We start from the raw sequence: 25,740 nt of genomic DNA, 5'->3' as shown, positions 1-25,740 counted from the left end.
ATCGCTGGCGCTCCTGTCTGTGATGCAGCGTCAAGGGTAACCGCAGCCATGGTCTCCGAGCTGATAGTCCATGCTGCTGCAAACGTCGTCGAACTGTTCGTGCAGATGGTTGTTGTCTTGAAAACGTCCCCATCTGTTGACTCAGGGATCGAGAAGTGGCTGCACGATCCGTTACAGCCATGCGGATATGATACCTGTCATCTGGACTGCTAGTGATACGAGGCCGTTGGGATCCAGCACGGCGTTCCGTACTTCCCTCCAGTACCCACCGATTCCATATTCTGCTAACAGTCATTGGGTCTCGACCAACGCGAGCAACAGTGTCACGATACGGTAAACCGGAATCCTGATAGGCCACAATCCGACCTTTATCAAAGTCGGAAACGTGATGGTACGCATTTCTCCTCCTTACACGAGGTATCACAACAATGTTTCACTAGGCAATGCCGGTCAACTGCTGCTTGTGTATGAGAAATCGGTTGGAAACTTTCCTCATGTCAGCACGTTGTAGGTGTCGCCACTAGCGCCAATCTTGTGTGAATGCTCTGCAAAACCTAATCATTTGCATATCACAGCATCTCCTTCGTGTCGGTTAAATTTCACGTCTTTAGCACATCATCTTCGTGGTGTAGCAATTTTAATGGCCAGTAGTGTACTAGAATATTGGTCTCCAACGTATTTCGTGATTCAGGAACGGTCCGCAGCTCGTGGTCGTGCGGTAGCGTTCTCGCTTCTCACACCCGGGTTCCCGGGTTCGATTCCTGGCCGGGTCAGGTATTTTCTCTGCCTCGTGATCACTGGGTGTAGTGTGACGTCCTTAGGTTAGTTAGGTTAAAGTAGTTCTAAGTTCTAGTGGACTGATGACCATAGATGTTAAGTCCCATAGTGCTCAGAGCCATTTGAACCATTTTTTTAAATTCAGGAACGACGGTAACGTTAATGCAGTTCATTTGTCTTTCCTGATTACAAGATGGCCATGACGTTTAAATTCCTATCACGGAGATGAAGGATATTTTAAGGGTTTGTTTTGGTGGAATCTGTAATAATAGGAATTTTTTATTACGATGACAGGAGCAAGTATTAAGCAGCTAGCGGCGTGTCGGTAGTTACCTCGCTGAAGGTGACGAGGTTGAGGCCGACCAGTTTGCCGACGGTGACGCGCTGCGGCAGCCGGGAGCGCATCACGATGATGCCGAGGCTGCGCTTGGCGCTCTGCGGCGCCTCGAACCACTGGGACTCGTAGACGGCGCGCGACACCGCCTCCTCCTGCAACAGGCGCCCGCCAGCACTGCCTACAATCTCCACCTCACACTGGAACGCAGGCTCCGGCAGCCTTGCTGCACGGGTCAGCCGCATCTGCCCCTGGACTGAAGCTGTAAATTATTGCGTATTTCCAATACGCAAATGTTAGTTGTGCCCTTGGATACAGATTATATGGAGCAGAGTCAAATGACAACTTTAAAAAGGTAATTAAAAATCGACATTTCGCGTCATTCTTCTGCAAGTTGGCGGTACTGATAACAACGATGTGAATAATTGGAGACGCTAGATTCACCTCGGTAACGTTTATTCGTGACGTCACTATGACGCATACACGCCCACTTTGGACGGTCGGGCACGTCTACCGACTTCCGTTGTCGTATCGACTCTGCGCATGTTGAGCGTCCCGTGGAACCGGAATCCATCTTGTGTTAACACCACAGTAAGTTTTCACCGCGGTGAGCATATAGTATCTCGATTTCACTTCGGGGTTAGCACCACCATCGTGTTGATACATGTCACCGCAAAGAGGCTGTTTTTGTAGTAGCAGTTAACAGATCTCAAATATTGCGACTAGTTGCTGTTTGAATTCCCATCCGTTTCCAAGTATGATATATGTGGGTAGCCCGCCCGGTTAGCCGAGCGGTCTCACCTGTGTCGAGGTCCGGTGAGCCGGCCAGTCTGTGGATGGTTTTTAAGGCGGTTTTCCACCTGCCTCGGCGAATACGGGCTGGTTCCCCTTATTCCGCCCCAGCTACACTATGTCGGTGATTGCTACACAAACAAGTTCTCCACGTACGCGTAAACCACCATTACTCTACTACGGAAACATAGGAATTACACTCGTCTGGTGTGAGTCGTTCCGTGGGGGGTCCACCGGTAACTGAACCGCACAATAACCCTGAAAGAGTGGTTCGGTGTGGGGCTGCGGAGGGCTGAAGTGGACTGCGGTAGTCGTCGTGGGTTTGTGGACCACTGCGGCTGCGGCGGGGACGGAGCCTCTCCGTCGTTTCTAGGTCCCCGGTTAACATACAAGACAATACAATACAATATTGTGGTAACGAAGTTCTGTTCTTTTCAGAAATGTTCTGCAAATACAGACCCATTGTGTGGGCCTAATTAATATTAAAAATTTGAAACTGACTTTTTGGTTGAGTACCAGCAGATAAGTCACATCGTCTCTCACTCGATTTGACCTGTTCATTGACTTCGTTTCAGTTGATCTGTTTACTAATTTGAGGAGCCAATACGTAAAGTAAGTTTGTTTAGTTACATATAAAAGTTAATAGATATTTGCTCACCACAGTAACGGATGTAGTATTACCGTAACACTCTTCCGAAACCGTTAAAAGATAGTAAATACGGAGTATCATTGTGACTGTGGTACTGGTAGCTCTTCATGCTCACGAATGAAAGCAACAAACCATAGCTTCAGTTGGTGCATTCCTTACAATTTTGGAAGCTATTGTTGCCTTTTCTTTCTTTGAAAGTAAGAACTCGCCTACTTCATACTCAATATTTACATACCGTAATTATGTGTTACAACAAGTACTTGACAACAACTTTCCTCGACTGTAAAAATGTGGTGCTTGTGTGCAGTACGCGTTCGGTCTCAGTCGTGGGAAAAATTATAATTCGCTCGGAGAAATATTAACTTCTTCCTTTGCGCTTGTTGACTGAAACTACGATAAAAAGCAGCTCCTGGTACATTCCTGTACCAGTAGCACAACACATTTCGCCTGCAGGTGTATAAGATGTTCTTGTTTGGAAAAAAAATAACCTAAAGTAACTAGCGAGTAAATTTTCTTTTATACTTTATACGCAACTAAGGAAAAGTTACCTTTTAACTCTTTACCAAATGTACACCTTTTCTGTGGGCTTTGTTTTTGAGTTACACTCTCTTTGTTTCACAGGTGATAAACATATTTGGAAAATTTACTGGCATTTGCACCTCTAACGTTAAATTTGTTAATTGTTGAGAATAACAACTCACTCTTGGGAGATGGCACTCTTATATATAAATTACATTAAGTATTAAATACCATACCTTCCCTACATAAATTTGCATGTTATAGGATACGAACCGATGCCCCAGCTAAACCTCTTTTTATAATGTGATAACCTAACCACCTCGCCACTGTAGACACATGGTAACCGCTGCTATCTTCTACATTTAAATGCCACGAACACTTCAACTGCCCTTATATTTTTAGGCGTTCTCGAGAGATTCTAAGTTTTGAAGCAACATGCATTCGTAGGGCATAGATAGTGACTTTAAAACCTGTTAAATATCGCTCCTCTCGCTTTTCAGAACACCATACGACCTCCAAAGTCGTTAGAGGTCCCCAAATGGTCGCAACTGGGGATGTTTAATTTCTAGTGACGTCATGGAGAAGTGTTACGGTGATGGATCTGGCGTCTCCCTGTAAAGAAAGCCTCAGAGGCGGCGGCATACTACAGAGAAGCGAAACGCGGCCGCAATACCAGTTAAAAATAACTGACCCGCTTGCGACCTGGTGTAGTGTAACGACGTAAGTTTTGTATAAATGATTTCCTTTTGACATATGACCATGTGCAGACTTCGCCACCTACGTCAGTTACAACACACTTCAAAATTATTTAAATTCTTTTTAAATTGTCTTTGAATGGTTCTTGAACGAAACTGTAAAACATCATCAATTGATTCGTATGCGGAGAATTACGTCACTCACTCAAATTTGTTTGTGCAAACTTTTTTCAATTTAGATGTCGTTTTGTTTCTTCTCATAAATTATATTAATGCAAGTTATCTGATTTAACAAATATTAGAACCACATTGAATAAACTTTCCAGATTCAAACTCGCGATGAACGCTGTCAAAATTAATAATCAATTCATTCACATAATTATTCATAAATAAATTCTCGGAACACGTATTTGAACTTTAGCAGTATCCACTAGTTTATTATCTTCATACATATAGACGTGAACCTGAGCCTTGACGAGATAGGACTGACCATTTACAACATGATTAAACTTTCTATGACGTCATTGTTGTACAAAATTACAAAATCTTATTTTTTCAGTTTATTAGTAGCACGACGCAACAACTCGGTTTCAGGATCTTCTGTTGCTCTCTGGCTGTCGACCCGCGACGTATAGTGGCCAGCAAGTTTGTCTCTGGCCCCGGCAGTGAAGATGCTGTCTCCGTTCGTTGCGCCGCCCTCTCCGTACATGAAACATAAAAATTTAAAAACAAAACATTAGACAATTCACAACAGTACAAATATTACAAAAATACATAAACAAAACACAAAATTAAATTTATATTCACCTGCAAACTGGGCTGACACTGGTGGATGGGTGACGCTTCAATTTCGCGTCCCACTACATACACCACCCACAAGCTCAGTTTGTCTGGTCTTAACCGAAAATAAAACTTCTTCTATATACAATATTTAACTATTAATATTATAGATTTTTCTCACATTTTCCGTAATCTAAAGTCGTTGCTCTTAGATACATTCAATCCTTTAATGAAAATATTGTTGTGACTATCATTTACTTTTAATTGTGCTATTATGGTAATTCACAACCGAATATATGGAGATTACTCCTTTTCATTTAATAGTTGCTAGTAAATTATAATTTAGTACGTTCTTTAACGTTGTTACATTAGGACAGAGCGTTCAAATTGTGATAGGTTACTTTCAGTTTTATTCATTTACTAGAGTTATTCTTTCCAAAATGTATATTACTAATAAGTTTCTCACAATAACTAATAGTACTATTTACTTTATGTCGTTCTTTTCACTAACGCTTTATTTAAGTCTGAGGTCAAGAAGAAATCAGGCAAAACTTTCTTTAGAATCTCGGCGCGGCTTTCTTTACCTCCGGACACTTTGTTGGGTAATGGCAATTTATTTAGGAGAAACAAGCGAGAGAGCCCCGTTTGGTGTGTTCTACATTAACACTATTACAAATCTCTATTAAAGGCACTCTGCTATGTTCTCATGAGCCATATAGCTCTGGACGCCCATGGTCCCTAAAATTATTAACCATCCCCTTTGGTTCCTACTATCTGAGTAAATATGATATATACAAAATTACTTATGACCTAACAACAAAACTTTCTTCCATATAAATCCCCTTTTAGTTATCTTTCCCTTTTTGAAGTACCGGTAGATTATTGTAGAGCACTTGTTTAAACTTCCTGTCATTTTTTTAAAAATAATCCGTACCTATCACGAAAAACCTCACATGAATAAACTATGAACGCTCGTCCATATGTAACATATACTAAATATTAACTTATTTAGGAATGAATGGTTTAATTTGATCGACGCGATATAATCTAATTACACCTGATGAAGGTTCCATAAGAAGTAACGCTTTGGGATGTACAATCTTATGTACAACGTATGGACTTTCAAAGATAAAGAAGAATTTTCTACATTCCTTATTGATCTTCGAACCTTTAGGATGAGATCGTACTAATACAAGATCTCCTACCTGAAATGAGGGTTCTGTGGCCTGTTGATTATAACTTTTAATTCTCCGTTCAGCATTTTTAACAATCTGTTCGCGAATTTTTTCGTTTGGAATGCATTGGTGGATCTCATTTACTGGTGGCCAAGGTAGAGCAGCTAGTAAAGGCTCACCTATTATTCGTTTGCCTAAAATTTCTATAGGTGATAATCCCGTCGTTAGATGAGGCAATTCATTTAATATCTTTTCGAATTCAGGCATTAGTTTGGCCCACCGAGTATGTTTATATGCACAATAGGTTCTACATAATCGTCCTAATTCTTTTATGACTCTTTCTACTAAATTACTTAGAGAATGATATTTCGAGATTAAGACATGTTTAATTCCATATTGTTTTATCATATCTTGAAACTTTTGACTGATAAAGGTACTACCGCTGTCAGACATAAGTCGTTTAGGAATGCCCCAGTTAACAAAGTAATTCCGAGTAACACAGCGTATAACACTTGCTGTATTCGCTCGTTTCAAAGTATATAGCTTCACATGTTTGGACCAACATTCCATTACAACAAACACGTAAGTAAATCCTCCTGAACTACGAGGCAGAGGGCCGAAAAAATCTAGTGACAGCAGATCCCACAGACCTCGAGGAATTGCAGCATATAATTTATAACGCTTGAATTTGTTATTAACTTTAACCTTTCGACAGGTTTCACAAGTCCTAATAATACTTCTCACAATACGGGACATATTTTTTGAAATAATATTACTTCGTTAGATGTTTAATACATTTATGAATCCCCAAATGCCCGTAACCTTCATGAATATAAGTAATTAATTCGTACACAACAGTTTTCGGAATGCAGATTTTCCATCTCTGGTGTTCCCTCTGTGCTTTCCAATACAACAAGTCGTTGAAATATAACCACGCACCCCGGGTGTTAACTGTTTCGTCCCCATTTGTAAGGTTTTGTGTAAGTTCCCTATATTGGTCGTCATTTCTTTGATTGCATCTAATAGCGGTTACTATCCGTTTAAACTTACGTTCGTTCTCCTGAGTTAAAAGGAAATAAACATGGTAATTTGTTCCTGGTTTCTCTGAAATGTTAATATTCTCCATTCCTACTGGAAGTCTCGACAAAGCATCCGAAACTACATTTTGAGATCCATTTATATACCTAATTTCGTACTGAAATTCTTGCTAGCGTAATACCCAACGTAATAATCTACGGTGAAGTAACCGACAATTGTTCAAAAAGATTAAAGCCTGATGATCAGTATATACAATTGTTTTCCTTTTAATTAATAATCCTCTAAATCTTTTAAAACCCCATATCACTGCGAGAGCTTCCTTCTCGGTTACAAAATAATTTCTTTCATGTTTATTTAAAGTTCTAGTAGCGAATCCAATAGGTTGATATAATCCCTTTTCATTGGTCAGATCCCCTTGGAATATTACGCAAGATACACCATAATCAGAGGCATCCGTACACATACAAAAGTCCTGATTGAAATCTGGATGGTATAACATTTTAGCTTCTGTTAACGCTCCTTTTATCTTATTAAAACTTCATCTTCCTCTTTTCCCCAGAGCCATACTGATTTCTCTTTTAATAAATCCAGTAATTTAGGATTAACAATATCCTGCCCTGGAAGAAATCTGCTCAGAAATCCTACCATTCCTAAGAATGATTTCAGTTGTTTCCAATTTCTAGGACTCGGGCATCGAGCAATAGCTTCAATCCGTGCCGGGTCTGGCCTAATAACTTTACTGTCCACTATATGCCCCTAAAATCTCACTTCCTCCTTTCCGAAGTAAGACATAGATAATTTTAAAGTAATTTCTCTGCCAATTAAACGGTCAAACAACTCCCGTAATATCGTTACATGTTCTTCCCACGTTTTAGTGGCTACCAAAATATCATCAACATATAAAATAATCTTTTGTAATAATTGCTGACCCAAAGCAGAATATAATGCCCTAATGAAAGTTGACACTGATATATTAAGTCCAAAAGGTAAAACGTGGAACTGATATGATCTGCCTTCAAAAAGAAAAGCCGTATATTGCCGTGAATCCGGGTGTAATATTACTTGATGGTAGCCAGCAGTTAAATCCATTGTACTCATATAACGAGAACCAGCAATCTTGGGAAGTACGTCCTCCATAGGAATAGGTCTGTCTCTTTCCATCTCTATAATTTTGTTTAATTCACGACCATCCAGAACCAGTCGTACGCCACCAGTAGCTTTCTTAACTACCTACAAAGGACTGTTAAAAGCACAACGTGATCGTTCGATAATATTTTGTTCTAGCATCTTACTTATTTCTCTACTAGCCGGTTCTTTGAACTGTACTGGAATAGGATAAGGTTTCTTACAGAATGGTGTTTGATCTTTAATCTCAAGTTTACAAACGTAATCTTGGATTCTCCCCAGTTTATCTGAGAAGACGGCTCTAAATTCTAATATTAAAGATTCCAACTCTTCCTTTTCTCGTTCGGATAGACAATTCGTAGAATAACAATTTTCTTTCACTTCGGTTTCGATACTATTACTAGCATCACATTGGTATACTTCATATTCAAGATCACTAGAATCTATTAATAGGTTCATGGTCTGTGTGTACTTAATCTGTAAGGATTCGTAGCAATTTTCATGTACTTGATTATTAGGAAACCTCACTTTAAAAGCACATGCCTCCTTATGGATGGTTAAGGAAGAGTCTTTAAAATCTAATATAGCTTTATATTTAGACAGCCAATCTATACCTAAAATTATAGCCACATTCAAGTTGGCTACGACAAGTATGGAGTGAGCAAATAATTGTTTAGAAATTTGAAAAGTTAAATAAACTTCCTCAGTAATATTTTGACTTCTTTTACCAGTAACTCCCATAACTTTCACCCCAGTTACAGGTAAGGTTGGGAAATTCCAATACTTTCTTTCAAGTTGAAATAATTCTTTAGATAATATACTTACTTCACTACCCGAATCGATTATAATATTAACTTCGGTATCTTTAATATAACCTTTAATAACGGGTTTATAAGTTATATTCTTCCTAATCCGATTGTCTTCCTGAAGTAAATCTTGTTGCCAATCACCTTCCTTTTGGCAGCTTAACGATCAATTGCAATTGGGTCTTGTATAATTTTGACTAACAGTTCCCTTTAGTCGACCCGTACTAAAGGAATTTAATAGTTTTCCGAACTTTCTATGATAACGTCACCTACAACTTGACCTTCATTAATTACTTCAGAATGATTTATCTCATTATCGTTATTGTGTAATTTCCGCATTTTAGAGTTATTACCACAATTTTGTTGGCTCTCTTTATCTTTAGATTGACGTTTTATATAACAAAACCGGCTATGATTTTTGTTGTTAAATTTTCGTGGTTTTGAATTATTATTATTTCGAGGATTGTCATTTCTACCAAATCTAAATTTCTCATCTTCCCATTCTCTATTAAGTATATCTAACTGTTCTAAATATCCTAATAATTCGCAAGGTTATGACCATTCCCTTTCTATCATTCTTTCCGTTACATAATATGGTAACCTACTAATTAGAACTCGTATTAGATGACTTTCAATAATTGGTTCTTCAATTAATTTAGCACGGTTTAAATGCCATTCGAAATAATTCCTATAACCTCCCAACCGTTTAGAATATGGAGGAGGGTCTAACAACTCTAAAGTTAAGTGTTGTTGTTTTCCTCTCGACCAATAATTTTGTTTAAACCGCTTAACAAAATCATCCCAGTCCCTAAATTCAGTTCTATGCAGTACTGCCCATTCCGCAGCTTCTGTTTCTAAATGTCCTATTACAAATTGAATCCGTTTTTCATTACTCCATTTAGGAGATAATTAAGTTTCAAAAGGTTTTATAAAGATTATAGGGTGAAGTTCGCCTCCTGGATTGAATACAGGAAATCGACTTGCTACATTTTAATTTGCCGTTATATCATCACAACATTCTGCGAGAGACATAGTTGGATTTTGTTTAGATTGCAGAGACGGAGTTGCATCGGATTGGCTTGCCGTGATTTCTTTATTTGTATTGTTGTCGTCCGAGCTAGCAAACACGATGCGACTGTTGTCTCTGATTACGTTATTACCTTTACTACTTGAAATGTTTTCATTATTATCTAATTCCGATAACCGTTTAGTAATTCCCTGTATTCGCATTTCTGTATTGGATACGCGGTTAGCTAATATCGATTCTTCACTGTGTTCACGATGTGAACGCTCTGTACCTACGTCAATGTTGTGATCTTTGGAAGTCTCAAGGTTTCTGCATATTTCAGTAATTAAAAATTTAATGTTTTCTATTTCAGAATGATCTTTTTCTACTCTATGAGTTAATGTCTCTAATTCTACATTATCTATTCAAGAAGTCTCTACAGATTTGGTAGAAACCTCTTTAATAGATTCTAATAATTCTCTACGAACAGTTTCTGCGTGCATAGAAAAATCATCTCGTAACTTATCGTTATTTTTCTCTATTTCATTTACAACTAAGACATTGACATTATCTAGTCTCTTGGTTAAGTCAGTAATATCATTTCGCATGCGAGATTTTCCCTCACGGGATTCCTGGATATGTTCTTCTGACCTTTTACAATTATCAGCAATCTTATTACTAAGTCCTACTACTTTTTCCTGCATTTCAACTTTATAAGCCTCTATTTTGTCACTTAATTCTCGACTGGTTTCATTAAGATGTTCCTGTAAACTGTCTGTAGATTTTGTTAGCTCCTCTTTTAATCTAGCAGTAGCTTATTCGTTAGATTGTTTTAATTCCTCTTTTAATCTAGCAGTAGATTCATCGTTAGACTGTTTTAATTTAGGTAAAAAATCCCCGTTAGATTGTTTTAATTTAGCGATCGCCCTAAAGAGGGATCTCATGCGCCTATCGGACATGGATTGCTCTTCGTCTGACATTTCACTTCCCGACATTATTGTAAGATATTAATTAGTTACACACGCAGACTTGTAATCAACAATCCTATAAAACACACTCCCTATATACAACACTCCACTTCCAACTTAAAACAGACTCGCCGCACACTAATATTGTAGTTTGTAGTTCTTGGTGATCAGTGTGCTGCTATGGGCTGCAGAAGTAACAGCCGTCGATGCAGCCGCTGAGATGCTGCGACCCCGCTTCCGCAACCGGCAGGACGCTGAGTCGAACACCGGAGACGTCACTGGCTGCAACCACGCCCGGCCCCACCGTCGGCAGGCGAAGCCCTCAGCAACACCTCTAATACCAGCCGGGAGAACGCCCCCCAGCTGACGTACTGGGCCTGTTAGTTTAGGGAGAGAAAGGTTGTCGGGGTTTGCACCGTTCAGCTGCTGCCCAATAGATGCGCCTTCTCGTGGAATAACCGCGTGACCGTACTGCTTGGCTGCGCTCCGTCAGATACCGACACCCGCGAAGTCGCTGCTGGCTGGTGAAGGCTCCACGAAAACTCGCGTTGATTTCCGAAGGACTCTCGATGTTTTGTTTCGTCTTAGTTGCTCACAAGTCCTGTTTATAAGGTCGCCACAGTGTAGTGTAACGACGTAAGTTTTGTATAAATGATTTCCTTTTGACATATGACCATGTGCAGACTTCGTCACCTACGTCAGTTACAACACACTTCAAAATTATTTAAATTCTTTTTAAATTGTCTTTGAATGGTTCTTGAACGAAACTGTAAAACATCATCATTTGAGTCGTATGCGCAGAATTACGTCACTCACTCAAATTTGTTTGTGCAAACTTTTTTTCAATTTAGATGTCGTTTTGTTTCTTCTCAGAAATTATATTAATGCAAGTTATCTAATTTAACAAATATTAGAACTACATTGAATAAACTTTCCAGATTCAAACTCGCGATGAACGCTGTCAAAATTAATAATCAATTCATTCACATAATTATTCATAAATAAATTCTCGGAACACGTATTTGGACTTTAGCAGTGTCCACTAGTTTATTATCTTCATACATATAGACGTGAACCTGAGCCTTGACAAGATAGGACTGACCATTTACAACATGATTAAACTTTCTATGACGCCTTGTTGTACAAAAATACAAAATCTTATTTTTTTCAGTTTTTTAGAAGCACGACGCAACAACTCGTTTTCAGGATCTTCTGTTGCTCTCTGGCTGTCGACCTGCGACGTATAGTGGCCAGCAAGTTTGTCTCTGGCCCCGGCAGTGAAGATGCTGTCTCCGTTCGTTGCGCCGCCCTCTCCGTACATGAAACATAAAAATTTAAATACAAAACTTTAGACAATTCACAACAATTACAAAGATTACAGAAATACATAAACAAAACACTAAATTAAATTTATATTCACCTGTATACTGGACTGACACTGATGGATGGGTGACGCTTCAATTTCGCGTCCCATTACACTGGGCAGTGAAGGTACGAAGCCTATTGAACCAATCGACGAATGAAAGTCCAGTGTTTTTATGCATGTCTATCATTGGAGCAAATGTATGAGTGAAAATAAAGCAGTTATTTCGGAACTGGTGTAGCTCAGCTACCGCGTCAGCCACACCGCATTGTGACACCAGAGTATACTGCGGCAGCTGAAGCCATTGTGGTGGAAAATCGCCGTTTGACGGTGGATGAATCAGCTGCATATTTGAAAGATAATGGCTCAGCACTTCGTATCACTTATGAAGTGCTTGAGTTTCCTAAAGTGTCTGCAAGGTGGGTGTCATGACAGCTCAGTCCAGCAACTTCGATACTCAGCCACTTTCAGCGTGCGCCTCAGACCTCGAACCGAGTGATCGTCATATGGTGGGACCCCTGAGAGAGATGTGGAGGAAACAAATTTTATACTGATGATCAGGTATAGCAGGCAATGACCAAGCAAAGTGTTTCACTGGTTAGCACACCAGCTAGTCATTCGGGAGCACGATGGTTCTAACCCGCGCCCGGCTCTTCTGATTTAGGTTTTTCGTGATTTCCCTAAATCTGGAAAATGCCTTCCTTTGAAAGGGCACTGTCGATTTCCGTCGCCATGCTTCCGTAATCCGATGAGACCGATGACCTCGCAGTTGGGTCCTCTCCCGCCAAAACCAACCAACCATCCAGCGGGCGATGCACGAGTAACTGCGGACACGATCAAAATACATTTCCTTAAAAATTTTTTAAAGAGCAATCCTTGCACTTCATACGCACTAGAAGAAGTGCGTTAAACGACAGGGAGATTAAATCGAGAAATGATAAGCTTACGTCCCACTTTGGTTCAGCAAAAGATATTAGAAACAATATCTAATGCTTTCATTCGACTTCCTCTTGTAGTTTGTTCAACAAACGATTCCCTTACAGAAGTTAGTAATATGGTCTCATCGACTACAAATTAACCTGTCCTAACGCCAGGTTACTCTGTAAGCACCATATATGATGAAATACTGTACTTTAATACAGTAGTCACCTTATGTGAGAAGGGGTTACATTCACACAAAATTGTACTAATTCTAGGAATATAGTCTCATATCCCTACCAATATCCTGGATAGTCATGTACTTCGTTGGTTTTACCAGAGAGTGGCGAGGAGCAATAAGGTGCTGCAATGACCCTTGACGCGGATTTTACGATGGTTTATCTGAAATTGTGATCACACAACCCCTGTGTCGTTGGATATGCAACATATTATTGGTGTTCTATTTCCGACGATCGTAACACACCCATCTGCTTCTTTGCTCCCGTCATTCGGCTTGTATCCTTGGTGTAAATTCATCGCGAGGTGTGTGTAGCTTCCCTTTTGGAGCTTAGCCGCATGTTATGACATTTCAAGTTAGCAAAATACACCATATTTCTTCATTGGTAACATGAGTCTTTGGCTTGTGTGATTGATATTTTTCGCAATGTGATTGGAAGGAACCCTCGGTTAGAAAGTTTTTGTGGTTTACAGCAGAAGGTTACAGTAACTGTACGGTAAACGTATGAAATTAGCCCCTGACACGCAATGGCTGAGTGCCCTAGGAAATTCCTGATCTGATTCACTGCGGATCAAAATTTACAGAAAGTCTTATATACACTCCTGAAAATGGAAAAAAGAACACATTGACACCGGTGTGTCAGACCCACCATACTTGCTCCGGACACTGCGAGAGGGCTGTACAAGCAATGATCACACGCACGGCACACCGGACACACCAGGAACCGCGGTGTTGGCCGTCGAATGGCGCTAGCTGCGCAGCATTTGTGCACCGCCACCGTCAGTGTCAGCCAGTTTGCCGTGGCATACGGAGCTCCATCGCAGTCTTTAACACTGGTAGCATGCCGCGACAGCGTGGACGTGAACCGTATGTGCAGTTGACGGACTTTGAGCGAGGGCGTATAGTGGGCATGCGGGAGGCCGGGTGGACGTACCGCCGAATTGCTCAACACGTGGGGCGTGAGGTCTACACAGTACATCGATGTTGTCGCCAGTGGTCGGCGGAAGGTGCACGTGCCCGTCGACCTGGTACCGGACCACAGCGACGCACGGATGCACGCCAAGACCGTAGGATCCTACGCAGTGCCGTAGGGGACCGCACCGCCACTTCCCAGCAAATTAGGGACACTGTTGCTCCTGAGGTATCGGCGAGGACCATTCGCAACCGTCTCCATGAAGCTGGGCTACGGTCCCGCACACCGTTAGGCCGTCTTCCGCTCACGCCCCAACATCGTGCAGCCTGCCTCCAGTGGTGTCGCGACAGGCGTGAATGGAGGGACGAATGGAGACGTGTCGTCTTCAGCGATGACAGTCGCTTCTGCCTTGGTGCCAATGATGGTCGTATGCGTGTTTGGCGCCGTGCAGGTGAGCGCCACAATCAGGACTGCATACGACCGAGGCACACATGGCCAACACCCGGCATCATGGTGTGGGGAGCGATCTCCTACACTGGCCGTACACCACTGGTGATCGTCGAGGGGACACTGAATAGTGCACGGTACATCCAAACCGTCATCGAACCCATCGTTCTACCATTCCTAGACCGGCAAGGGAACTTGCTGTTCCAACAGGACAATGCACGTCCGCATGTATCCCGTGCCACCCAACGTGCTCTAGAAGGTGTAAGTCAACTACCCTGGCCAGCAAGATCTCCGGATCTGTCCCCCATTGAGCATGTTTGGGACTGGATGAAGCGTCGTCTCACGCGGTCTGCACGTCCAGCACGAACGCTGGTCCAACTGAGGCGCCAGGTGGAAATGGCATGGCAAGCCGTTCCACAGGACTACATCCAGCATCTCTACGATCGTCTCCATGGGAGAATAGCAGCCTGCATTGCTGCGAAAGGTGGATATACACTGTACTAGTGCCGACATTGTGCATGCTCTGTTGCCTGTGTCTATGTGCCTGTGGTTCTGTCAGTGTGATCATGTGATGTATCTGACCCCAGGAATGTGTCAATAAAGTTTCCCCTTCCTGGGACAATGAATTCACGGTGTTCTTATTTCAATTTCCAGGAGTGTATAATACGAGGGTCGTTCAGTAAGTAATGTCCCACATTTTTTTCTCAGAACATTGTAACTGTTAACAGTCAGAATTTTGTGACAATGTACATCACCTTGTCTTATACATGTCCTATTTTTCTACGAAGTCTCCATCACGTTCTATGGCCGTACGCCAACGTTGTGGAAGAGCATGTATTCCCTGCTGGTGAAAGCTCTTGTCCTGTAGACGTAGCCATGTTTTTGCTGAGTTGATGGTTGACCCCTTTGGCATCACGTCCACGAGAATGACGCCATCACAATTTCAGAAGAGTGTCACCATGGCTTTTCTGGCAGAGGGGGCTGTCTTGAATTTCTTCCTTTGTGGTGAATGAGGATGATGCCACTCCACTTTGATGCCATTGCCTTTTTGTTTCCGGCGCAAAGTGGTGCGCCCAGCTTTCGCTCCCCGTAACGATCCGTGACAGAAAGGCCCCTCCTTTGGTCTCAAAACGCTACAACAATGCAGATGAAGCGGCCTTTCCTTGAGGCTTTGGTCCGCTGCGAACATTCTTAGAACCCATCGTCAGCTCCTCTTTCAGTATCCAAGAATCTCGATTGTTGCATACCAATGCTGACCGATAATTGCAGTGACAATTGTTGAGTTGTGATGCGCCGGTCGGCACGAATAAAGGCGTCCGCACGATTCAGCAAGTCTGTAGCAGTGGCTCTAACAGGACGTCCCGAAAGTGGCTCATCATGGAGCTCCGGTTTTGCATTTCCTGAGACTCTGAGTTTCTTTACCTATTGTGCAACGGTACTCCTGTCAACTGCAGCATTGACATACAATGCTCACAAACGTTTATGGATGTTCAACACGGTTTCTTTTTCTGCAAACAAGAATGCAATAACAGCACGATACTTGTAACTTGAGTCGTATGTAGACGCCATTTTGACGCTGTAGTACGGCTCTGCCGTCTGCCAGAACAGTTCGAAGCTTCACCAGCGCACAGAACAACCATCAAATGTGAAGCACGAGAATGAACATTTGTCCACGTACATTAATGGCTTTTATAAAAAAAAAAATGGGTGGCGTTACATATTGAATGACCCTAGTATATATATATATATATATGTATATCTGGAACTTGCTTCTTCGCCGACGTCAGGTGATGCTCCACGAAATGACCGTGTCACCTACGTTTCGTATTTTCTCCAGTGGAATTTTTACATATCAGTAACGCAAATATTTCGAACTGCCGAGTGTTAAATGCTTCTCGCTCCACACTACGTTAACTTCATAAACAGCGTCATTTCTTCTAAAATGGGATCTCATGGCATTTTCACGAACACAGTACACATATGACGAAATGTAAATGCAGACGATAAAATATAAACACCATTGAAAACACTTGGTCATATGGGAACTTCTGCTCGGTCTAGTGGGAGAGATTGTTGTAATTTGAAGATAGTGTAGCAAGAAAACATAATTATTCGACGTCGGAGGTCGGAGTTTCAATCTAGGGACCGATTTTAGACTCACATACATAATTGCACAGTAGAGATCGGCATATGCAGTTTATGGCATTTTCTAATGTTTGAGATAGTGTTTTGTGCACCATTTGTTAATATTTTTAGTTCTACACATTTCACTAATGGACAGAACTCTGATATCACGGACCAGCTATCCGGAATGTTCGACGGAGGGCGTACAACTCGCTGACGGCCCGGCCGCTAGACGGCAGTGCATCGCCGCTGCAGCGTTGGCCATGCAGCCACGCCCCCTTGCCGGCCTGTCAGTGCACCCGCCCCCCTCTAAAGCTGACACTGCGACAGATACGTCGTCAGTCGCGGTTCCACTATGTCCTTGTACTGATATCGGAAAACAGCGTTGTTTTTGATTTCTGGATTCCATAAGCCTTAGGACTTCGCTCTTAGTTTACTCGTTTGGCTTCTTATTCCGCAGTACCTCTAAGTTGCCACTTCCGTTGCTCTTGTCTTTCTGCTAATTTTTGACGGACCTTGAAGAATCAGACAGTTTGTACGGGCTCACGAGTCTGTAGCGGTCTTCTCAGGTTCTGCTCACTATAGAAACACCGTCTGCTATCCTTGCCTAACAATACGGAACTGCCGGCCTGGGTGGCCGAGCGGTTCTCGGCGCTACAGTCTGGAACCGCGCGACCGCTACGGTCGCAGGTTCGAATCCTGCTTCGGGCATGGATGTGTGTGATGTCCTTAGGTTAGTTAGGTTTAAGCAGTTCTAAGTTCTAGGTGACTGATGACCTCAGAAGTTTAGTCACATAGTGCTCAGAGCCATTTGAACCAATACGGTACAATATCGCAGTGCGTGCGTTATTCCGAATTGCTATGCGATTTCCTCCGGGTATGCATGCATTTGCGAAGGAACAGGCACTGCGACGACTATAGCCGTTATGAAATACGTCAAAGGTATTCGGAGTTGCCAATATGGACAACAATCAGCTGTCTCACTGAATGAAGGCAACGAAAATCTATCACGGATCGCAACTCGAACTCAGATTCCTCACCCATCGCGAGCGGTCGCCTTACCATTTGGCTATCCGTGCACGAATCACGGCCAGACCGAAACATCCACACGTCATCAACCACGTGTCTAGAATCTGTACTCGTACATCCATTTTGTATATTCCCGAACAGGGGAGACATTCTACTTGACTGGAATACTGCTTTGCCTATGTTAATCTGAATCACAATGCAATGTTCCTTTCGACATGCCTGCACATGATTTTAAGTAGAATATCCCCCCTGTACGAGAACACACATAATGGATGTACGGGTACTGTTTGTAGACACATGGTTGACGGCATGTGGAAGCTTGCGTCTCTCCTTCAGTCGTGATCAGATAGTCAAATGATAAGGGGTAAGACGACCACATGCGATAAGCGGGAAATCTGGGTTCGAGTCCCAGTCTGGCATAAATTTACATATCGTCATTCCATTATACAGCTGATGGTTGTCCACATTCGCACTGCTAAAACGTTTCATATACAAGCCAAATACTGTCTACCTGATAGGGAGCGAAGCTCCATACTGAAAACTTCAGAAGTGCACCACATATTAAACGAGACTGAGAGACGACCGATATGCCGACGTGTTAACCATATCGCAGTATGCTGTTTCCATCGACCGCCTTCCATCTGCGGCCAACCGGTATGAAAAATATGTCCATCTAAGCGGAACAAAGCAGAACAACAGGCATTGTATATTTCCAGGAAGAAGATCGTCTAAATAATGAAATAAGGATTACAGAAAAATTAATTTTGTTCATTAAGAGGCCTGTAGTTCTTCTCTTTTGGCAGTATAAATTTCGAGCACTTCGAGCATGCCAAGATGCTGCCTCTCGTTTGTTACACGCCAATTCTCCGTGTTACTGCTGAAATAACTGCTTTTATGGCTGTATTTTGATAAACGTATATGTGGCAGAGTTTTACTTTGTGTAAGTGCATGTTCATTGAAGCGAGTTTCAAATGTTCGATCCAGTATAGTTACTTTAAACGAACTGGAGTGTAAATACACTACTGGGCATTAAAATTTCTACAGCACGATGATGACGTGCTACAGACGCGAAATTAAACCGACAGGAAGACGATGCTGCGATATGCCTTGATTAGCTTTCCAGAGCATTCACATAATGTTGGCGCCGGTGGCGACACCTACAACCTGCTGACATGAGGAAAGTCTCCAACCCATTTCTCATACAGAAACAGCAGTTGACTGGCGTTGCCTGGTGAAACGTTGTTGTGATGCCTCGTGTAACGAGGAGAAATGCGTAACCATCACGTTTCCGACTTGGATATAGGTCATATTGTAGCCTATCGCGATTGCGGTTTATCGCATCGAGACATTGCTGCTCTCGTTGGTCGAGATCCAATGACTGTTAACAGAATATGGAATCGGTGGGTTCAAGAGGGTAACACGGAACGCCGTGCTGGATCCCAAGGGCCTCGTATCACTAGCAGTCCAGATGACAGGTCTCCTAATCGCATGGCTGTAACGGATCGTGCAGCCTCGTCTCGTTTCCTGAGTCAACAAATGGGGACGTTTGCAAGACAACAAACATCTGCACGAACAGTTCGACGACGTTTGCAGCAGCATGGACTATCAGCTCAGACATGATGCCTGCGGTTACGCTTGACGCTGCATCACAGATAGGAGCGCCAGCGATGGTGTACTCAACGACGAACCTGGGTGCATGAATCGCAAAACGTCATTCGGATGAATCCAGGTTCTGTTTGTAGCATCATGATGGTCGCATCCGTGTCTGGCGACATCGCGGTGAACGCACATTGGAAGTGTGTATTCGTCATCGCCATACTGGAGTCTCACCCGGCGTGATGGTTTGGGGTGCCATTGGTTACACGTCTCGGTCACCTCTTGTTGCCACTGACGGCACTTTGAACAGTGGACGTTACATTTAAGATGTGTTACGACCCGTGGCTCTATCCTTCCTTCGATCCCTGAGAAACCCTACATTTCAGCAGGATAATGTACGTCCGCATGTTGCAGGTCCTGTACGGGCCTTTCTGGATACAGAAAATGTTCGAATGCTGCCCTGACCAGCACATTCTCCAGATCTCTCACCAATTGAAAACGTCTCGTCATTGGTGGCCGTGCAGGTGGCTCGTCACAATACGCCAGGCACTACTCTTGGTGAAGTGTGGTATCGTGTTGAAGCTGCATGGGCAGCTGAACCTCTACACGCCATCAAAGCACTGTTTGACTCAATGCCCAGGCTTATCAAGGCCGTTATTACGGCCAGAGGTGGTTGTTCTGGGTACTGATTTCTCAGTATCTATGCACCCAAATTGTATGAAAATGTAATCACATGTCCGTTCTAGCAGAATATATTTGTCCAATGAATTCCCGTTTACCATCTGCATTTCTTCTTGGTGTAGCAATTATAACGGCCAGCAGTGTAGTTATTCATCCTCTGTGAAATGTTAATGCTTATCCCGTGTACCAAAGTATTTTATGTTCTAAAGGAAAATTTTAAGTTCGGTTTAAGTAGGTACCTTCTAGTTCTATCAGAATATGTGCCACGGTATGGCATACTGACAATATTACATTTCCTCCTTAATGGAGGTACGTGTCGTCTGCGTTATAATTTATTTTAATTGAATGAACTCTGGGTTCTTGGTGAAACATTGAAACACTTTTTTAGCCTTGTTTCACAATTTATTATTAATGTTATTGCTCTACCTAGGTTTCGGGTTATAAGCCAAATTTCAAATACATCACTGAGCCCCAAATATGATAATTCATAGCTAAACATGATGACAAGGCAAAGATGAAAATGGGCTTATAACCCCAAACCTAGTCTGTGCAATAACATTAATAATAAATTGTGAAACAAGGCTAAAACCAGTGTTCGTTTAGTTAATTTAGAATGTTTCACCAAGAACCCACAGTTGATTCATTACAATGATTTTGAATTCAAGCCAAGCAACCTTAACTTGGTTGTATAGACGATTCCTCACTAAGAAGGCGTGAGCATGTCTACATGTTTGGTTTAATAAACAGTGCCTAAAATACAAAATAACACCAAAGAACGATACCATCAAGACCAAAGAAAGCTCAGCTTCAGTATGACAGAAGGCAGCAGAAAAACTGTGGATTAAACAAGAAATTTCGAATTGGTTCAGAGTTCGTGATAATGTGAGTTTGCACCTGAAATTAATACTTATGCAGCTTACTCAATTGCTTCATCCATGCGAATTTATGTGGTTGGGCAACACTGTTACGGAAACGGTTTCAGACATCATTTACAATACGTTTCAGTAGTTAGAACCGTTATTATCGTTGAAGGGGGAACCTTAACCCCAAATATGCCGATCCACTTTGCAGACAGAATTGTTAATTTATCAACATTCACCCTGTCTGAGCCAGAAGAAAAGCTATTATCAAACGGCCATAAATATGCTCGAGAGATGATAACAAAACCTCAAGTGTTATATCATCTAAGGGTACATCTGGAACTAACCCTACACAAAGATATGGTAACAGAAGTGCAGCGTGTGGAAGAAATCAGGCAGGCACAACAACAACAACAACAACATCATGCTCGATATCCGAAGAACAACGAATTCTTAGTCATGAAGGAACTTAAAACTAGGATTGAAAACATGTGGTTTCGACAAGGGCACATAAAGGAGGGACTGTAGCGCTTTTAAATGAAACAGATTATATAAGCGAAGTAGAGCATTTTTTTCCAATCAGTGTGGATAGAAAAACTACAGAGAGACCTCACAGTTAGTTACAATGATCAGGCTAAGCAGGTAGTAAACAAGTGCTCCAATATCTTTTCGGAACATGCCTGCAAGAGCGTGCTGCAAATGACCCCAAGGGCTCCATGGCTGTATGGTTTACCGAAGCTCCACACACCGGAAGTGCTTATCCGTCCAGTGTTATCAGCAATACTTGCTCGAGTACACAAGACTGGCAGGAGAATCAACGCCATCTTGAAGAAGAAGCTGAACTTCAAAGGGAAACACAGGATTAAGAACAGTTTCGATTTAGTTAACAAGTTAACGGATAATACGTTTCCAGCAAACGCAAAATTAGTCTCGTCCGATGTGCATAGCTTGTTCACATCTATTCCAGTGCAATACTGTATAGATATTGTGTCACATTCATTGTGTTCTCACAACAAGAATCTAGAAGAGCAGCTGAGCATTGTTAGTACAGTAGAATGTTGTTTAAACCAAAATAACTTCTGCTTTCAATGGAGCTGTTATCAGCAAACAGATGGTCTGGGAATAGGCTCACCTTTATCCCCCTTACTAGCACAAATGTTCATGGACAAGCAGGAGACTTATTTTCTGAAGAGAGAACCACTGGCAAAACATGTTGTTTATTGGTACAGATATGTATATGACATTCTTTGTATGTGGAAAGTTTCCAACAGACAACTCCATCAATTTGTGGAAAATATCAACCAGTGGCACACTAACATAAATGTCATCATGGAGTTAGAGAGGCGCAACGTAAATTTCCTGGACATTAACCTAAAGATAGAAGACAGTAACGCTAAATTTAATATTTACTGAAAAGATTCCTTCACTGACACTTTCATGCCGGCTTCCTCCCAACATCCTACAACCTACAGACTTGCCGCATTCCATCACATGATGCAGCGTCTCCATTCTGTCCCTATGTCCTAAGAAGGCATTGACCAGGAACTCAAAACAATAAAAACAATGGCCATAAATAATGAATTTGACCCCATCACCATTGATAAAATTTCAAGTAAAAAGAAGCAAGCCAGGTCTCTACTGTCCACAACGAAAAACATAGACAAACTGGAAAAGAAATGGTGCAGATTACCTTTTCTAGGGAAAATATCAAATAGAATAAGTAACATCTTGAAGGCAAAGGGTTTCTCTGTGTTTTTCTAGGTTCCTCAGACAGTAAGTGGTGTCCTGTTGAATGCAAAAGAGAAACAACCAGCTATCACAAAAATGTGGGGTTTATAAAATCACATCCCGGGAGCGTCAGTCTTGTTACACTGGACAGACGAGGAGATCAGTATGTACCAGGCTTAAGGAACACCACAAAAGCTGGACATTGAGGAAGCCCGATTCAGCCTTTGCAGAACAGTGCCTGAACAATAATCACAATTATACAATAGATGTACAAGTCCTACACATCGAGGAAGGGGGCCGAAACTCGGACAATGAGAAATTTTAGAAATTAAAAAAAGAGATGTGTATATCCCCACACCTATTTTTAAACGAGAAAACAAATTCAATTTTTCACCCCTTTTAGATGAGATCACAACCACAGGATAGAAGCAAGACTGTGTACCCCAGTCCATCATAGTTAAAATTATCTTAGCTGATGCACAACTTTAGTCCGGTCATTGTAGTATAATTGGTGAATGTGTAATAATGGTTGCAATTTGTTAAAAAATGGTCATTGATGTAAGTGTACATTAAGCTATGGATCTAGACCCAAGAACTTAAGATTATCTTTGCATTGGAATCACGTTTATCTATGTATTATCATCTTTTGGAATCAGTAATGTACTTGAAAGTGAGCTTATAACCCGAAACCTAGCTTGTTCAATAACATTAATAATAAAATTTGAAACAAGGTTAAAAACAGTGTTTGTTTGGTTATAATTTATTGTTTACACGTGTAACTGTAGAGCTGGTGTATCTATTTCTTCTCTCAATCTGCTTCAAGTTATCAATTTCCTTATTGATCCTGTACTGTGATGTAGGGACTCTTAACATCCTACGTAATGAATATTGAATGAATGTAGGCTTACTTGTATCGACTGGGATGCATCGGTGCATGTCAGGTGGCTGAACATCCAGAGATTCTATTTACTATTTACTTTTGAAATGATTAATTAAACATAATGAACGATAATTTCTTTCTTTGTTTCTAAATTAAATTATGTTTTATGATAAATGTTCGACATTTATGTAGCGATCTGTCTGATATTTTGCTCATTCGCGTAAAATTTAATTATTGAGTCACCGATGGACCTTTCATGGCAAAGCATCTTAAGGGGCTCCGGAACGCCCTATACTTGCAATGTTAAAATAACGCTTATAAATTACATCTTTCCTCACAAATTATTTGAGGTAGGAAGTTGAAGTTTTGACAGATTATTTATTGGAATATGGGCTACAACTTAACACAGGGATTTTCCAAATTTTAGTTCTGTTATTAAAGATAATTTTTTTTCAATTGTAATGAAAATTCACAACATTTTTTTGCAATTTTTTATTTATATATTCAAAAATATACAGTTTTTTGGAAAAAGGCTGTGTTAATTTATGCAGAAGGTACTGTGAAACATTTACTGAAAGATTGAAACAAATATGTTTGGAAGATCCTTAGAAAAAATGTAATTAGTATGAGAAAATAAAAGTTTTGGGAATCGAGCGACGAAGATTGGATTAACTTTTTAGTGCATTCCAGGTCCATAGGCTGGATTATCTTCATCCTCTGCAAACTCCTCCTCCAGCTTCCTCTTGTTCCTCCTCCTGTATACTCTTGCTTGTATTTCTAGACTCTTTACAGCCCTGTCTGCAGCCCGAAGGCGTTCCTTGTCTAAAGCAAGCATCGCTCGTACCATGTTAGAATGTTATTATTTACAGTAATAACACATACCTTTGGCTTTCCAACATTTCTCCTCTTCTTAAAAGCCTTCAGAGGATTTCTAATAACTTTACTTTTACTCCTTATTATACTTCAACAAAACAGAGACTCAAGAAACAGAATTAATTACGAATATTTTCGAGATAACGACAGAGTAAATAAACATGAAACAATCGACAATCACACCAGCGATATATATTGAACCATCACAGGTTAGCCACAACACACACTTTATCTCACATCACTAAAATGTACCTGATGAACACGGACGTTAATAATAACACCATTTGACAGCAGTTTAACAGCGCCGCAGTGGGTCACGCCCATGTAGAACACATTTCAAAAAAAAATTAAAAATAGTTGTAGTCTTCGGAATTGAATGAATTATATGTCTTTTGAAAGGTAATATCTGCAGATTCAGAAATCGCAAAAAAGTAAAAATTGAACTTTTCATGATTTTGGGCCTTTCCAGAGCCCCTTAATTCATGTATTTTAACGACAGCAAGTTATTGACGTCTGAAAATTGGTAGATCGACGTAGTACAATATTTATCGAAAACCGTCTGCCTACTCACCATAAGAAGACGTGCAGTACGATCTCCAATGAACCTTGGCTAAGTGTTCTCCGGAGAAGATTTTACATTCAGGTACATGCATTTCTGAGTTACAAGACGTATCTGCGAGCATTTCGTCTTTCGTAGTAAGTTACACACATATTCCATGGGAAACTCACATACTGGTTGCAACCAAAACACTGATCAGCCAGTACATTATGACCGCAGACCTACTATGCATTTAAGTCTGTCCAGTAGATAGCAGCGTCACCTGGCGAGGAGTGACTGCCAGTCAGAAACATGCTCGTTGCGTGAAGCATCAGTGAGCGCGCGTTCTGTCTGAGTTAGACCGAGGGCGGATTGCGATGGCCTGGCGGCTTGGCCCGAGCATTTCGGAAACTCCGCGAGTTTTCGGGTGTTCGAAGAGGGCTGTGGTGAGTGTCTTCAACACCTCAAGAAACCGAGGTGAAACCACGTCCAGACGTCGTGAAGTCGGGCGGCCACCCCTCATTACAGATTTCACACGTTGTAGTCTTGGCACACTCATAAGACAGGACAGGTGGCGAACCATGGCGAAACTAACTTCACACCTTCGACCATAGATACTAGTAGACTGGTCTTGCTGTGCAGAAGCTATAGGGCTGCTGTGGCTCCAACATAAACCACGTGACTGTTGGCAAAACGTGGCGGGATTTCAAATCAGCGGTCTGCCATCCTATGTTTGTATCGTATTTTACCCACATTTCTCAACTGACTGTCAAACGCTTCCTTTTTTATTTGCGAAAAATTATGGCAGAACTACACTTGACCTGGATTTGCCCACAGTATCATTTATAAAATCTAACAAATACATCGAATGCCCCTCTGGTGGGCAGC

The 25,740-nt window shown here is 41.5% G+C and overlaps 1 protein-coding gene across 1 annotated transcript in view; it reads right to left on the bottom strand.

Moving 5' to 3' along the window:
* Positions 1-25,740, bottom strand: part of LOC126095101 (odorant receptor 67c-like) — a 47,419-nt gene that overhangs the window by 10,496 nt on the left and 11,183 nt on the right. Inside the window, exon 3 of the mRNA XM_049909805.1 lies at positions 1,111-1,266. Coding sequence (XP_049765762.1) covers positions 1,111-1,266 — 156 coding nt within the window. The remainder of the gene's footprint in view (positions 1-1,110; positions 1,267-25,740) is intronic.

The sequence above is a fragment of the Schistocerca cancellata genome, chromosome 8 (genome assembly GCF_023864275.1).
Source record: "Schistocerca cancellata isolate TAMUIC-IGC-003103 chromosome 8, iqSchCanc2.1, whole genome shotgun sequence".
NCBI lineage: Eukaryota > Metazoa > Arthropoda > Insecta > Orthoptera > Acrididae > Schistocerca > Schistocerca cancellata.
This window is presented reverse-complemented; position numbering and strand designations above follow the sequence as displayed.